This window comes from Pongo pygmaeus, chromosome 7, assembly GCF_028885625.2.
Source record: "Pongo pygmaeus isolate AG05252 chromosome 7, NHGRI_mPonPyg2-v2.0_pri, whole genome shotgun sequence".
NCBI classification, from domain to species: Eukaryota; Metazoa; Chordata; class Mammalia; order Primates; family Hominidae; genus Pongo; species Pongo pygmaeus.
In genome coordinates this window covers 85664587-85681733 of record NC_072380.2, presented here as the reverse complement: position 1 = coordinate 85681733, position 17147 = coordinate 85664587, and the positions used below count along the sequence as shown (strand labels likewise).

General features: G+C 37.3%; 1 protein-coding gene across 25 annotated transcripts in view; it reads left to right on the top strand.

The window, feature by feature from the left end:
- STAU2 (staufen double-stranded RNA binding protein 2) overlaps window positions 1-17147 on the top strand; it is a 330823-nt gene that overhangs the window by 225019 nt on the left and 88657 nt on the right. Inside the window, exon 15 of one of the 25 annotated variants that reach the window (XM_063668902.1) lies at window positions 6968-7341. The exons of the other annotated variants lie outside the window; for them this stretch is intronic. Within the exon in view, the coding sequence (XP_063524972.1) occupies window positions 6968-7123 (156 nt within the window). The 3' untranslated portion in view covers window positions 7124-7341. Of the gene's footprint in view, window positions 1-6967; window positions 7342-17147 lie in introns of those variants that run through there. 25 annotated transcript variants of the gene reach the window in all.

Genomic DNA, 17147 nt, shown 5'->3' with positions numbered 1-17147 from the left:
GACAATAGTTATATAGAACTCTATGCATAATGCAATTTCTCTTAATAAAAGCCTAACATGTGAACTAATAGATCTGAAAAGGAACATTGAGAAAAATGTAAATCTGTAGCTGACAACTATTTTATAGATGACAGATTTGCATGAAATTTTAAGATAGAAACTTTCAGGAAATGTGTTGATGATGGTCAAATTGGTAGATGAATAAATGACTGAATGATGGACAGGAATAATCATCCTGTACATCAAACACTATTGTAGTGGCCTAGGAGGTGGAAAGTGGGTGGTGTGATCACTGCTTCTCTCTTGTTGGATAATTGGGCTCCCTGGGGAAAGGAGACACAAAGTAAATCCCCACTTCACACCCTCTGGCTTTTCTACATTATGTTGCCATTAGCCTCTCCCCAAGCTGAGGGTCTGTCTAAGCAAAAGGTACTCCTTCACCGTAGCAGCATCAACTTGATCTCATAAGGTGGAAAACTTGGACCACTAAATGCTTTTTCACCCATTAATTTGTAAATGCTAGTAAACAGGGAAACATTTTAAAGCAAGAAAAATTGTAATCATTTTTTTAAAGTTTCTGTTCATAATCCATTTGGCCCAATGCAGTTGACCAAACAGAATTGGTATTCTGAGAAAAAAAGTAGATGTGAAATTTGGAAGTGGTCCTTCTTATGAAACTCAGGTTGTTCTTACCTGTGTGGAAAACAAAGGCAAGAAATGGAAGAGCTCTCTAGACTTGAGCCTTTATAGCTTATCTTCTTATTTTTTAAAAATGTAACTCTAGGAATTTAGTGAAGTGGAAATTGAATACATTACCTGGTGCATTCACTTGCTGTATTAAAGGGTAACAGGACAGAGACTGTTAAGTGAAATTTCTCTATCAGAAGTTGATATGGATATGCAAGATGATCAGGGGAAAGATTCAGTACCATCTATATGTTGATGATGTCCAAATTTATGGAACTCTTTGTTCCCTGCATCCCCTTACCATGCCTGCTCCTACCTCTTCTGTCCTTTCCTCTGTCCCAGTGAATGTTACCATCATTACCTTATTGCTCAGACCATCCTTGGAGCTTTCCTTGATCCCCTAGTCCCCCTCACGTGCTACACCTTGTCCCAGCATCTCTTCCTCTAAATTATGTCTCTGACCTGACTGCTTCTCACCACCTCCAATTTTACCATTCTAGTTTAAGTCACTATCATTTTTAACCCAGATGACTGCAGCAGCCTCTAAATTATCCTCATTTTTTCTACTTTTGTTCCACTGTAGTCTCTCTTTCACATATTATTTTGAGACAGAGTTTTGCTCTGTCACGCAGGCTGGAGTGCAGTGGCACAATCACAACTCATTGTAGCCTCAGCCTCCTGGGCTCAGGCAATCCTCCCACCTCAGCCTCCCAAAGTGCTGGGATTATAGGTGTGAAAAATTAATCTGATTACCTTACTCAACTACACAAAACCTTCCAATGGCTTCCCATCACACCTCCTATAAAATGCAAAAAAATTAGCTATGGCACACAAACTCCTATATGATTTGGCCCCCTCCACTTCTCCAACTTCAATTCCTACCACTTTCCAGTTCATCAATTGTGTCCAAGTCTCACTGGCCTTGTTGTCAGTTACATGATGGTTGGTGAAAGAAACCATTCGAAAGGCTACATACTATAGATTCCATTTATATGACATTCTGGAAAAATCAAAACTATAGGGATAGAAAACAGATGAGTGGTTGCAGGGGCTGGGGGTATGGAGAGGGATTAACTACAAAGTATCAGGAGGGAATTTTGGGAGGCAATGGAAATGTGTTACATCTTAATTGTGATGGTGGAAACATGACTGCATTTGTCAAACTCACTGAACTACACTCTAAAAAGGGTAAATTTTACTGTATATAGATAATACTAGATTAAGCCTAATATTTAAAAAAAAAAAACAGCCAGATTCATTGCTTTATCACCTACTCGTATGCAGTCCTGATTCTGAGAAAATGTGGATGCCACCCTCTTGCCTCTCCTGTGCTCTCTTGGTGTGTTGGCTCCACCTTGGAATGCACTAAATTTAACCCATAGCCTGGTTTAGAGCTTCTCCAAATGCCAGTGATTAGTTAAGGCCTGCTTCAGACTTTCCTTTTTTTTTTTTTTTTTTTTTTGGAGACGAAGTCTTGCTCTGTCACCCAGGCTGGAGTGCAGTGGCGTGATTTTGGCTCACTGCAACCTCCACTTCCTGGGTTCAAGTGATTCTCCTGCCTCAGCCTCCTGAGTAGCTGGGATTACAGGTGCACGCTACCACACCTGGCTAATTTTTGTATTTTTAGTAGAGACAGGGTTTCACCATGTTGGGCAGACTGGTCTCGAACTCCTGACCTCATGATCTGCGCGCCTCGGCCTCCCAAAGTGCTGGGATTACAGGCATGAGTCACTGCACCCGGCCCAGACTTCTTAAAGTAATTAGCAGTCTACAAAAAGTGGTCTAAGCCCACTCCCGTCTGGCTTTAGCGAAGGCGTCTGTAGGCCAGAGTTTCCCGTCCTGAAACCCTGAATTCTCATTCAGACAGTGGGCAGTCATTCAGGCTGGGTTTGCCTGGAGGTCCTCGTGGTGTCTTGGAGAGAATGTTTTGACATTCTCATGTTTACCTTATTCATCACAACAAATATGATATTAGAAATTCACACTCAAATTAGTTTAATTGTCCAGAACAAAAACATAGCTTAAATTTTCAGATACAGATTTCTCAGCAAACATGAGCTAACTGTGAACAACTGTGTGTAGGAATACTCCTTTAGACACTAGTGCATACAAAGGTCACTGATTTACAGTCTTAGTCCTTGCTGAGCCAATTGTCTTATGAAATTTCAAACTTGTCAGTCATTTATTTTTTAAGATTGAGCTGGTGAGGGTTTTGCTCAATATTCTTCAGCATATCCTATTTGGAAGTTGGTTGTATTGGTTAGTGTATGTTATTAAAAGCAACATACTTAGTGATAGTTCAGGAGGGTTTTGTAATCTCCTAGCTTGATATAACTTACTAAGTATTATTCTTGACTCTGTCATGACACCCTTTCTATATGTTTCCTCATCACTTTTAGATGTTACTAAGTATCTTTTCCTGTCTCCTTTAATTACATTAGTCACCTTCTAATTACAGCCCCAAAGTCATAAACTTCCTTCCCTATCTTTGTTTTCTTTTTATTCATCTTCATTCTGATTGCATTGTCAATATCACCAAATCTCACAAAGATTGGGTAAGTAGATGTAGCTTAGTAAAAACACTATAGCTTCTAATTTCTAGTTGATAGTTTTATTGCTGCCTACTTTATTGTGTTGAGGTTAGATCTTGAGCTTACTTGCTTCATATACATGAAAGAATGAATTAGTAAATCAACCACCTAACCAAGCATTAACTAACCAATGAAGTTTAACATATGTATATTAGTATTTACTGTAATCTGACTTCTGGTCAGCAAAAGCAAGATTACCACATAGAGTAAATGACTGCATATTTCATACATTACAAATGCTCTTCAACCCATCTAAATTGAAAATATTATAAGTAGAAAATGCATTTAATGCACCTAACCTACTGAACATCATAGTTTAGTGTAGCCTAGCCTACCTCATTGGTTGTTTTTCCTCATGATCAAGTGGCTGACTGAAAGGTGCAGTTTGCTCTTGCCACCCAGCATCTCAAGAGAGTATGGTATGCATATTACTAGCCCAGGAAAAGTTCAAAATTGGAAATACAGTTCCTTCTGAATGTGTATCACCATTTTAAAGTAAAAAAATCATAAGTTGAATCATTGTAAGTTGGGAACAATTTGTATTTTGAATAAAAATCCAATTCTACAAGAGAAAATAAGCAAGAACCAAATCTATATGTAGTATGTTTACCATATACATACATATACATATGTGCTAGGCTCTCCATACATTATTTTGCTTAATTCTCAGAATAATGAGGTATAAACTCTAGTGGTTGTATATCTGCTAAATCACCTTTAAGGGTTTATGTCCAGATTAGTAAAATTAAGCTGAATTGTTTCCAGTGTGTATGCTTTGACTAGGATTCAAGTCAGGCCTCTTAATGAAAGGACATTCATGAAGTGTAACAATTTACAAATCTAATGAGTATTCTATTTTTGATTAAGTTCTGCTTGTAGGTTATTCTCTGATTAATTAAAATTCTCCTCACCTGAGTCATTAGGCTGTAATGTCTTACAGCTAATGGTATTTTAGAACTAAGAAAGGGAAAGCCTTCCCACATATTACCCCAATATACATTATCACAACAATAATATATTGATTGTAGACTATGTACAGAACTTTTGCAGTACGAGATGGTCTTAAGTGATAGTATCTGTATTCCCTTGCCCTTGAGGTAATTATGGTCTAATGGAGTGTATCAGCCAAGAGGCTTTTGGCTACAAGTAACAGAAAACCTGACTCATATTGGCTTAAATAATAACGAACCTCATTATCTCACATAACAGGAAGTTCAAAGGAAGGGTGAGCTCCAGGGTTGGTTGATAAAGCAGCTCAATGATGTCAGCAAGGACTCAGGTTATTCCCATTTCTTAGCTCTGCCATCCTCCACTTCATCCTCTGACTCAGAAAGATAGCCACAGGAGTTCTCTGTGTTGTGTGCAGTATAACCACATCCAGAAGGAGAGAGCTGATCTTGTGTCCTGGGCAAAGACATCTGTACCAGGAACCCCTCCAGCTATCTTTCCCTCAATTTATAAGCCTGGGTTGGGTTGGTCATGTGCCCATTTCTACACCAGTTGCTGGCAGGAGAAGTAACCACTTCTGGTTTAAATGCTTGGGGTGAAGTAGTTGTTGAGGAATCAACCACAAGGACTACTACATAAGGGATCAAGTGTCACATATGTAATTTTAAATTTTCTAGTAGCCGCATTTTAAAAAGTCAAACAGTTAAAATTAATTGTAATAATACATTTTATTTAACCCAATATATCTAAAACATCATCTCAACATATAATCAACTTTTAAGATTATTGAGATACTATTCTTTCACACTTGAAATCTGGTATGTATTTTATTTTTATAATACATCTGATTTAAAACTATTACATTTCAGGTGCTCAGTAGCCACATGGGTGTTGGATGCACAAGTCTATAGGATGAAATCTCAGGAGACTGTGATTTGGTTCTTTGCCTATGTCTCCAATCTCATCTTTTACCATTCACCCTGTACTTAACTTATACTGACGCTTTATGCTCTAGCAGTCCTGAGTTACCACATTTCATGCTCTTATATCTGTATCTTTGCATGTGTATTCCCTCTGCCTGGCCCATTCTCTCATTGCTCATAGGGGAATTTTAATTGTTCTGTCAGATTCAGCCAAGATGTATGTCACTCCAGTCAATAGGCCTTCCCCAAACCAAGAGAGAGTTACAACTCTGCTTCCTTTGTGCTCTATCTGTACTTTGTACATTATCCCATTGTTAACACTTATCAAACTGTCTCCCAAGATCTCTTCATGTTGATCTACCCCACTGGGCAGTGATCTCCTTGAGATACAGGGCAGAGTCTTGCTCACCTCAGTATTCTCAGTGTTTATGCTCTTGCACTTACGAGGCACTTGATATATGTTTATAGGATGGGAATAAATTGAATTTCTAAGAAAATTAGAATGACTTAGGTTTGGTAGAATTCATTTGGTAAAATTAGTGAGAGAAATAGAATGTTTGGCCTAGTAAGCTTTTTCTAGTAGTGGCCCTATAAGGACATTTTGTGAAAGAATCTCAGAGCTTGATCTTGGTGTATTCACATACTGTAAATACATGTAATTGGCCTTAGAAACCCATCATATATCTCCATTAGTTCTTTTCTCTGTTTATAACTTCTCATTGTTCTAATGTATTATGCATATGAGTACATTTTTCGTGGTGTCCTAAATTACTTTCTTCAAATACCAGGGGTAGCCTCCTTATTAGTATACAAGTCACTATTCACTGAATAATGTCATTCATGACTGCATTCCTCAGAATCTAAAGAGACATCATAGGTTTGAGCAAGAATTTACCAAGACAAAGTTTTTATTAATATAAAAGACATACTTAAGTGACATTGCGTAATAACAGATTCCATGTCATCATCCTAGGGGTCACTGCAGTGGGTCCTGGCATTCTTTGTTTGAGATAGATTCAGTGCAGGTTTTGAACTTCAGCGGCTTTGCTTGCTCTGTGCGTCAGCAGCGCCGAGTGCTGTGGGGTGTGGAAAGATTGTGTATAATCACTGCCGCTGGCAACTTCCAGGAGGTCCTAGAGCTGCCAAAATTCAAAATATAACTTGATTTTTGTTTACTTTTTATGAGTTAGAGTGCTAAGACAGATATATTAAAAATGAACATCAACTTTAATGTTTGCTTTGGTAAAGTGCTTTCGTATTTGTTGATTTTTTTTTATATTTCAAAATGTGTCCTCCCTCTGAAACTTGTCTCTTGATTTTAGAACTAAAATGTCTTCTGCTGACATTTAACTTTATTATATACAATTTTCATTTTATGCAAATTGTATCTTATAGTTAAGGAATTTAATCATATCTTCAAAAAAAAATTACAGCAGGAAAAGTCACCAGGAGCTTCTCACCACAGGATAGATATTATTCTATCTAAATAATAGACTAAAAATAGATAGACTGTGGATGAAAACAAGTCAGTAAACTATGGCCTGTGAGTCAGATTCAGCCCACCACCTAACTAAGAATGGCTTTTACATTTTGAAATGGCTGAAAAATATCACAAGAAAAGTAGTATTTCATGACGTGAAAATTATATAGAATTTGAATTTTAGTGCCTGTAAATACAGCTTTACTGGGACACAACCACAACCATTATTTTGGTATTGCCTATGGCCACTTTCACACTATGATGACAAATATGAGTAGTTATGGCAGAGACCTTATTGCCTGCAAGTCCTAAAATATTTGCTATCTGTCTTTTTACAGGAAAAGTTTGCTAGTTCAATCCTAGGATTAGAAGGAAGAAGCCTTAAAAATTCACCGTCTGAATTTTGTATCAAATATTGCCTTAAACATGGTTATTCAGAGTCCATTCTCTTTTGGAAAGAAGCCAGTTTTCTGGAAATATTGCCCATTTTATAGCACAATTAGACTTGACTGTGAATTTTGAATTTATTTACTCTACAGTGGAAACAATTTTATTTTCTGAAGGAATAATAAATAAGTCTGTCTTCATCAGTGTTTATCAGAGCGTTAAAAGAAAGTTTGCCTGTGGCAAAGGTTACTTTTCTCTCCTTGCTGAAATTCCATTTAGAAACACTTCTGAGCTGAACTTTTTTTTTTAAGTAATAAAGAATATTCTGCTATTTCCGTAGTGATCTTTCACTTTTTTCATTTCAGATGTATAAGCAGTTTCCAGAACCAACAGTGAGTTATAGGGGAAGCTAGTGGGAAGATTGAATATTGTGTATTTTATAACTGACTTATAATTTCGTATGTGCTTAGAACAGCATAACCACATTTCTGAGAGGTTGCATATATCCAGTGATATTGTGCACACAAGTGACTTATTAATTTGAGCTATAAAATAATTTTGGACTAGAGTCAAAACCCACGAACTTACTTATTGCTTTCCTTCTCCCACTTTTTTTTTCCTGAAATGATGAATAACAGCTATTTTAATCAGCAAAAAGTGTGAAATTTTAGAATTAAAAAAACCTAACTTTTCACACTAAAAAAGACTAAAAATGTGGTTATTTAATCTGTACCTCAGTTTCTCTGTAGCTTGGTGTTTCATAACAGGTTATCTCTGAAGATAATTTGATGTTCATGATCTCATAGGAGACAAAATATAAATAGAACCCAAAGTGTTTTCTAGATTTTCTAGTAAGTTTTGTTCAGTTTTGGACCTGCATATATGCTGCTTATCAGCAGTTCCTTCATTTTTATTTATTGAGACAAGAACTCACTCTGTTGCCCAGGGTGGAGTGCAGTGGCACAATCTTAGCTCACTATAACCTCAAACTCCTGAGCACAAGTGATCCTCCCACTTCAGCCTCCTGAATTGCTGGAACTCCAGGCACACGCCAGCACACCTAATAAGCTGATTTCTTTTCTTTTCTTTTTTCTTCTCTTTTCTTTTCTTAGTTACCCAGCCTGGTCTTGAACTCCTGGGTTCAATTGATCCTTCCACCTCAGGCTCCCAAAGTGATGAGATTACAGGCATGAGCTATCATGCCTGCCCAGTTTCTTCATTTTAAATTCAGTATTCTAATTCTTAGTGTCCCCTCTAAATTAAAAATATTTAGGTAGGAATTTACTATTCCTACTATTCTGTATGCCTCTATGTTTGATGTTGATTTGAAGATCATTGGGGAAATATTCTAAAAACCTTTCTGTTAACAGTTCACTACTAATGAATCAAACCAGATACATTATTAAACCAATAAATACCATATGTATATAATTGCTAAATAGATGTGAAAGTTATAGTGGAAAACTGTTGCCTATATAGACTTTTTTAAAGTGACGATCAATGGAATATAGTTCCCTAGGCCACGGATTTGAGAGCATTATTGCCCACTGGAGGTCACTTTTACAACCTAAAGAGTATTACCTTCCTCATAAACTTAAATTATGGTGTTGTGTATGATTTATTACACTATTTAAAACTGAAAAGCGGTAACCTTCTCTCCCTTAGCAATACACCTTCGATTAAGTCATGCCTTTCCCCATGTCCAAAATACCTTTTTAGACAAACCAGTTACTGGTTGTTTTTCAAAATTTTCAATATTATTCTTTCATTGCTAATAGTTATTTGGCCTGCTCTCTTTGTTTCTAAGTTGGCACTGAATGCCTTTTTAGATTACATATTTTTTTAAATACCCTTTAGTTAATTGGCTTCTCTTTTGCATCCTCTGATGGAAGAAATTTGAAGGCATTTTTAAACCCCCAAATATTTAACATATGTGAAATTAAATTTTAAGGACAAGGTAGTGATAAAAAAAAAATGTCTTCTGTTACCCTCCATAGATGAAACAGTGATAATGCTACCAGCAAACCTAGGTCAGGGTTTCTACTGTTTGGTAAGAAGTGTCACTGTTCTAGGTCAGGCGTGGTGGCTTGTGCCTGTAATCCCAGCACTTTGGAACGCCAAGGCGGGCAGACTGCTTGAGCCCAGTAGTTTGCAACTAACCTGGGCAACATGGCAAAACCGCATCTCTACAGAAAATACCAAAAAAAAATTAGTTGGGCATGGTGGTGTGTGCCTATAGTCCCAGCTACTCAGGAGGCTGAGGTGGGAGGATTGCTTGAGCCTGGGAGTTTGAGGCTTCAGTGAGTCGTGATCACATCACTGCACTCCAACCTGGGTGACAGAGTGAGACTGTTTCCAAAAAAAAGAGTCAGTGCACTATCAAGACCCACACTTAAATGTCTTCTTCTAAAAGACTGATATGCTGAAGACCTGGAAGGTGGAGGTTGCAGTGAGCCACCACTGCTTTCTAGCCTGGGCGACAGAGTGAGACCCTGTCTCAAAAAAAAAGAGAAAGAGAAAGAAATTTTTTCAGCACAGGGAGAAGGTTGCCTTGAAGTCAGAGTCTCCTTATCCATGCATTTCTGCTTCCTAGACAACTGTTTGCTGGGATCCTCACCTAGAATTTCCTTACTACCTGTTTGGCTTGTTCCACCTACTTAATTTGAACTCTGACTTCTGATTACTCACCTAGGGTCTCCACTGTTGGTTTGTCTTGGCCTATGGTACTTTTGTACTCTATGATCTTGTGCTGTTTAACTGATCCTTGACACTGGCTTCTGACTATTCTTGTCTGCACTTTACATTTCAGGGACTTAGTCTCATATTTCTCTCCAAATCCAAAACTGCTGAAGGTTGATAGAATTCCACTTTATAGATATTCTATAGACATTATGAAATCCAGAGAGTATCAGTCTACTTGCTGGCAGAACCGACTTTCAGGCTGTCCCCTGATACTGTTGTGCCAATTGTGAAAAAGTTTAAATACTTTCATTGCACATGGCAAATAGCTGCTACCTCATTCTTCACCCCCTGCCTTCGTGGCCTCATGTCCAGGACCTCTGGGACTTCCCCATGGTCTAGGAACTAATAGGTCATTATTTGGCCCAGCAGTCTTCAGGACTCTATTTTCTTGTCCAATTTTATTTTCAGTTTTCATGGCACACTATTAAATAGTTGTAATACTACTGCTGCTTTCAGAGGTATATGTAAGAGTTAAGGTCTTCAGGGAAAAAAAATCCAAAAGTGTTCATTTTCAAAGATTTTTTAGAATTTTCATTGAAGATCAAGAAACATTTTATTCACTCAACAGTCATGTTTTAACCACCAGCTGCATGTCCACCACTGTACTAGATGCTAAGAAATATCTTCTATTTTGTAAATAAAGAAAGTCCTAAATTGATTATAATTAAAAGTTGGAGACAAGGGTTATATGAGAAGTCTCTGTAACTTGTGCTCAATTTTGCTGTGAATCTAAAACTGTTCTAAAAAATAAATCCTTAAAAAGGAAAAAAAAAGTTGGAGAAAAAATAAAACATATACAGAAACAATTGAGGACCAATTGCAAACCAGTATGATTTTGTGCCAGAAATGTTTTAAAAATCTACATATGAATACTGAAGAGCTATGGAGTATAGGAATGATCAAGAACAGAAGAATTAATCTGATTAAGCTTCTTTTAGGAGTTGATGGACCAAAAATTGAAAGGCAGATTATAAGGACATTCCACATAGGGGAAACAGCATGAGAAAAGGTAGAAAAATGGAAGTTGACAAAGAATATGTGGGGATAGAAAAACTCAACTTGGTGGGAGTTCCAGACATAAATGATTGTACATGAGATCAAGGCAGTTGAATACATTCTTGAAAGGTAGGCTGAGCAGTATGAAATTTATGTTCTTTGCAACAAAGAGCCGTTCTTCATTCAGGAACAAGGGATGTGATTATGCTGGTGTCTATAAGATCAATCTAGCAGCCAGATGCAGAACTGACTGTGATGAGGAGGAAGGCTTCTATCATAGGAATTTAGGAATGGATACTGATCATCTTGATGGGTGTGACTCTGAAAATGGCAAGGAAAGCAGTGTCCTAAAGAGACATTGCAGAGAAAAAATCAGCAGGCCTTGATGACCAGCTGAGTATGAAAGAGTGAAAAAAAGCTCTTAACAATAGTTCTAAAGGTAGACTGCCAAAAGAACAGAGTGAGAGCTGAACAAATTCGCTTTCCAAAAAACAACAATAGAACTAGACAAAATTGTCAAAAACAGCAACTTTAGACTCTGAAAATTGATAAAAGACACTCAACAAATTGAGAAGCATTTATTCATAGACGAACTGTAGTGTTCCAAGTAAGCTAATTAGGATTTTGTGGTGTTTCTGCCTGGGAATGCTCCCATCCCCCACCCGCAGACTCAGCACAATAGTTCTACAAGGGTAAAGAAGGCCATGAAAACCATCATTTTCACTGATGGAGTGGCCTTCCTTGATATGAAATGGAATGTGAAAGCCCCATGCCCACCAACATTATGAGTAACAGTAGACATCTTGGTAAGAGACAAGAAAGGCTAGCTAGCAACTCAGTGAGCCTGAGGTTACATTCTTAGTTGGGGCCAACAGTGTATCAGCAGACTAGCCAGAAATGTATCAGGGAGATTTGGGGAAATGGCACCGTGATAGGGAGCCTTGATAAACTCACCAAAACACTTCAAACACAAGCAGGAGATATCAGAGAGGGCTCAAGCTACCTATACACCCTGGATGACTGTGAAATCTGCACATATGCAGAGAAGATGCAAAAAGGCCTGGCAGAAAGTAAATGCCAGGGCAGACTTGAAAACTGCCTGAGTTTTTAATGGGCTCCCCCAACCCAACCACAGACCCATGGGCAGAGGGTAAAAGCTTTACTAGCTTAGGGTATTTGAGCATAACCACCAACTAATTACTGGCTGACCACTAAGCTATGCAGACGTGGGAGTGACCCCTAAGAAATCAGGCTTAAAAGTAAAAACAAAAATAAGTTTTAAAAAATTAAGTAGAGAGACAAGCAGCCATGCACTATGAAGGAGATGGATTCCACAGATTTAGTTTAGGCAACTTAATAAACAAAAAAAGAAAACCACAGCAAGAACAATGATCCCGAGGGAAGAACATAAAAATCCAGAGTTAGTACAATATTGTACCTAAAATTCAGGCTTAAAAAATTAGAAGATATTTAAAGAAAGAAAAGGGTGACTAATACTTAGGGGGAAAAAGCAGTGAGTGGAAGTGGAAGCTGAGTGTTTCTGAGTGGGCTCAGATGTACTATGCAGACAGATACTTCAAAGCAGCTAAAATATGTTCAAGGAATTAAAGAAAACCAGGATTAAAGGAAAGTATAACAACAATGGTTCAACAAATAAAGAATCTCAAGATAAATTAATTATTTAAAAAGTCAAATGGAAATTCTGGAGTTGAAAAGTACAATAACCGAAATGAAAAATTCACTTGAGTAACTCAATAACAGATTTGAGATGGCAGAAGAACCCACACCCATAGACTTCAAGATAGATCAGCATGTAGCTTTGAAAGGAAGAAGCAAAATGTTTTTTATTTCCAGATGATGTGATCCTGTATGTAGAAAATCCTGAGAAATACCCACCCCCCCCACACATACACACACACCCTATTAGAACTGATAAACAAGTTCAGTTACAGACAGGATATAATTTATAGATGAATATACAAAAATTTGTTGTATTTGTATATACTGGTAAAAAAACCCAAAAATGAAATTAAGACCATTTCATTCACAATAGCATCAAAAAGAATAAAATACTTAGGAATCAGTTTAAACACAGAGGTGCAAAACTTGCACATGGAAAACTATAAAATATTGCTAAAAGAAATTAAAGATCTGAAACAAATGAGAGGTATTCAATGTTCATGGATTAGATGAACCTTTAGTGTTAAGTTGGCACTTTCTCTTAAATTGACCTATAGATTTAATACAATCCCTGTCAAAATCCCAGCAGGCTTTTGGGGATAGCAATTGACAAGCTGATCTTAAAATGTATATGGAAATGCAAAGAGACCAGAATCACTGAAACAGTTTTGAAAAGGAAGAACAAAATTGAAACATTTACACTGCTGAATTTTAAGTTTTACTGTAAAACTACAGTACTCTACTTAGTGGCATTAAGGATAGACGTGTAGATCAATGGAACAGAATTGAGAGTCCAGAAATGAACTTTTGTATTTATTTTTGATCAATTTTCAATAAAAGTGCTAAGGAAATTTAATCAGGAAAGAATAACATTTTCAACAGGGGGTATTGGGAAAATAAAATATTCATATGAAAAAGATGAATTTGGAGCCTTACCTCATACCATATGCAAAAATTAACTCAAATAATAGACTTAAATGTAAAACCCAAAACTTTAAAACTTCTCAAAGAACCATAGGAGAAATGTTCATGATCTTGGGTTAGGCAAAGAGTTCTTAGATATGACACCAAAATCATGATCCATACAAGAAGAAATTGGTAAATTGGACTTACCAAAATTTAAAACTTTTGTACATTAACAACATTATTCTACCACTGAACCACCCATGCACCACATTAACAACATTATTAAGAAAATGAAAATTGAGAGCCACCTCATGGTGGGGCACCAGCTGCCACCCACATGGGAGGGGCGGAAAAGTGGGGGACGTGGTTGTGGGCAGACAAGTGCAGGGAGCAGCGGCTCCTCTTGCTGTCCCTGTCCCACATCCGGTCATCATGAAGAGCTCCCCCACGGTGTTGTGCATCAACCTCGAGGTGCTCCTGGCCAAGGCCACATAACTCTTTGTTAAGTCTCTAACCATCTATTCCTATAGTCATGGCAGTGGAAAGAAGAAAGCACTAACAGTAATTTAGCATATACAGCAGAGGAATCAGAAATTTTTCAGTTTCTTGAAGGTATATTATTGCCAAAGAAGGTTTCCACTAGGAAATACCTGAAAGTTCTTAAAGAGGAAAGGAGGGAAGAAGAAGATGAGGAGGAGGGGTAGAATGACTATGATGGTGAAAGTGATGTTGATGAAGGTGAATACTAAACCAAAAGAGAAGTGCTTTATCAGCCCGATATGGACCCTTCTGGATTAGCTCCATTGCTTAGAAGTAAGCACAACACTGCATGTTTAGTTTCCTCACTTTTTCAGATGTCCAGTAGGTTGTTTCCCTTCGTGGATAAGATAGAGCATCTCATGCACCGACACCGTTAAGTAGCCAAAGAGGAAGGAACCTAGAGAGCAGCCTCGCTTTGATGAGCCCACACTGCCTTCAGTGGTCACCAGGAACATTGCCCATACAGGCAGGTACTGCCAGTTGACCTGCTGCAGCTCCCAATTGCAAGGCAGGGATGATTCTACTTAACTTTTAAATTTACAAATAGATTTGAAGAGCTTCTAAATATCAATTGTGTAAATCCGTTGATAAGGCTTGGCACCAAACTCTCATCTTTAATTGTAGTTCCTATAATCCCCATGTGTCATGCGAGGGACCAGGTGGAGATAACTGAATCATGGGGGCAGTTTCCCCCATCCTGTTCTCATGATGTGAGTGAGTTCTCAGGAGATCTAATGGATTTATTAGGGGCTTCCCCCTTCACTGGGCACTCATTCTTCTCCTTGCTGCTGCTATGTGAAGAAGGATGTGTTTGCTTCCCCTTCCGCCATGATTGTAAGTTTCCTGAGGCCTCCCCAGTCATGCTGAACTGTGAGCCAGTTAAACCTGTTTCCTTTATAAATTACCCAGTCTTGAGTGTGTCTTTATTAGCAGCGTGAGAATGGACTAATACATCCATATATGTATATTTTGAAATTAGTTATTGTAAATAACCATATTTAGTTTTAGCTAAATACATAGTTTATAGGTAGTGTGTTACATCTGAATTGTACTATTTGTACAAATTTGACTATTTGTCCAAATATTATTAATTTTTTGCTGTAAAGAAATATACTTTCTGGCCAGGCACAGTGGCTCACGCCTGTAATCCCAGCACTTTGGGAGGCTGAGGCGGGCGGATCACATGAGATTGGGAGTTCGAGACCAGCCTGACCAACATGGAGAAACCCCATCTCTACTTAAAAAAATACAAAATTAGCCGGGCGTGGTGACATATGCCTGTAATCCCAGCTATTCGGGAGGCTGAGGCAGGAGAATCACTTGAACCCAGGAGGCAGAGGTTGCCATAAGCCGAGATTGCGCCATCGCTTTCCAGCCTGGGCAACAAGGGCGAAACTCTGTCTCAAAAAAAAAGAAAAAGAAAAAGAAATATACTTTCCAATTAAAGATTTATGCATATTTTTACATCAAAATGCTGTATGGAAATAGTTGTAGAGCCCTTTATTGTTCTGATGCTTTGCTTACTACCTGAGAATTTTGTGAAATTTTAAAAATAAGCATTTCTAACAGTTTTATTCCAAGAGAAAAATTCCAGGTCAAATTATCAACTCAAATACAAAAAAGAAATTTCCTCTGCATAAGCATATTGTTCTTAATTTTTTTTACCCATTGTATATTGAAGATATCTCTCATCTTACTCTTCTTTATTATAATTCCCCAGTAATTGTTTTTACTATCTACCAGAGAAAACCATAAACCCTATTTTTTTTTCACATAAGGAAAATATTTGGCTCCTGTCTTTTCAGTATCTTTCTCTTAAAAAAAGAAAGTTATGATTTACACCCAGTAATCACCCTTTTTAATATCCAATCTATGAATTTTGGCAAATGCATAGTTATATAACTAATCAATACATAAAACAGTTGCATTACCCAAAATATTTCCCTCTACCCCCTCGCAGTTATTCTCTTCCCCACCCCTGGCAGCCACTGATGTTTTCTGACCCTCTGCTCTTAAAAATTTATTTTAAAATAAAATATTTTTTAAAAAGCCACAGATTAGAGGAAAATATTTACAAATTATATATTTGATTAATGAATTATATGTAGTTTATATAAAGAGCTCCTATATCTCAATAATTAGAAGACAACCCAATTAAAATGAATAAATGATATGAACAGACAGTTCACCCAAAGAAAATATACAGTTGGCTAATAAGCACCTGAGAAGATGCTGAATGTCATTAGCCATCAGGGAAATGCAAAGTAAAATCACGATAACATACCATTTCACACCCCACTAAGATGACTGTACTCAAAAAGACCATAATAAATGTTGGTGATGATATGGAGAAACTTTATATAGGAAGCTTATAGATTGCTGGTAGGAATGTACAGCATTTTGGAAAATAGTTTGGCAGTTTCTTTAAAAAGTTAAATGTAAATTTACCGCATGATCCAGCAATTTCACTCTAAGTATCTACCTAAGAAAAATAAACATATGTTTACAGGAAGACTTGTATATAAATAATAGTAGCAGCATTATTCATAGTAGTCAAAAACTGGAAACAATTCAAATGTCCACCAACTGGTTAATGGGTAACCAAAATATCATTTATCCACATAATGGAATATTATTCAGCAATGAAAAGGAACTACTGCACTATTTTGAACTACATCTGTATTACAACATGGATGAACTTCAAAAACATGCTATATGAAATGCACACGTATGTTTATTGCGGCATTATTCACAATAGCAAAGACTTGGAACCAACCCAAATGTCCAACAATGATAGACTGGATTAAGAAAATGTGGCACATATACACCATGGAATACTATGCAGCCATAAAAAATGATGAGTTCACGTCCTTTGTAGGGACATGGATGAAATTGGAAATCATCATTCTCAGTAAACTATCGCAAGAACAAAAAACCAAACACCGCATATTCTCACTCATAGGTGGGAATTGAACAATGAGAACACATGGACACAGGAAGGGGAACATCACACTTCGGGGACTGTTGTGGGGTGGGAGGAGGGGGGAGGGATAGCATTGGGAGATACACCTAATGCTAGATGACGAGTTGGTGGGTGCAGCGCACCAGCATGGCACATGTATACATATGTAACTTACCTGCACGTTGTGCACATGTACCATAGAGCCTAAAGTATAATAATAATAATAATAATAATAATAAAAAGAAAAAAAAAATAGACATGAGACCACATATTGTATGATTACATATATATGAAATTTCCAGAAA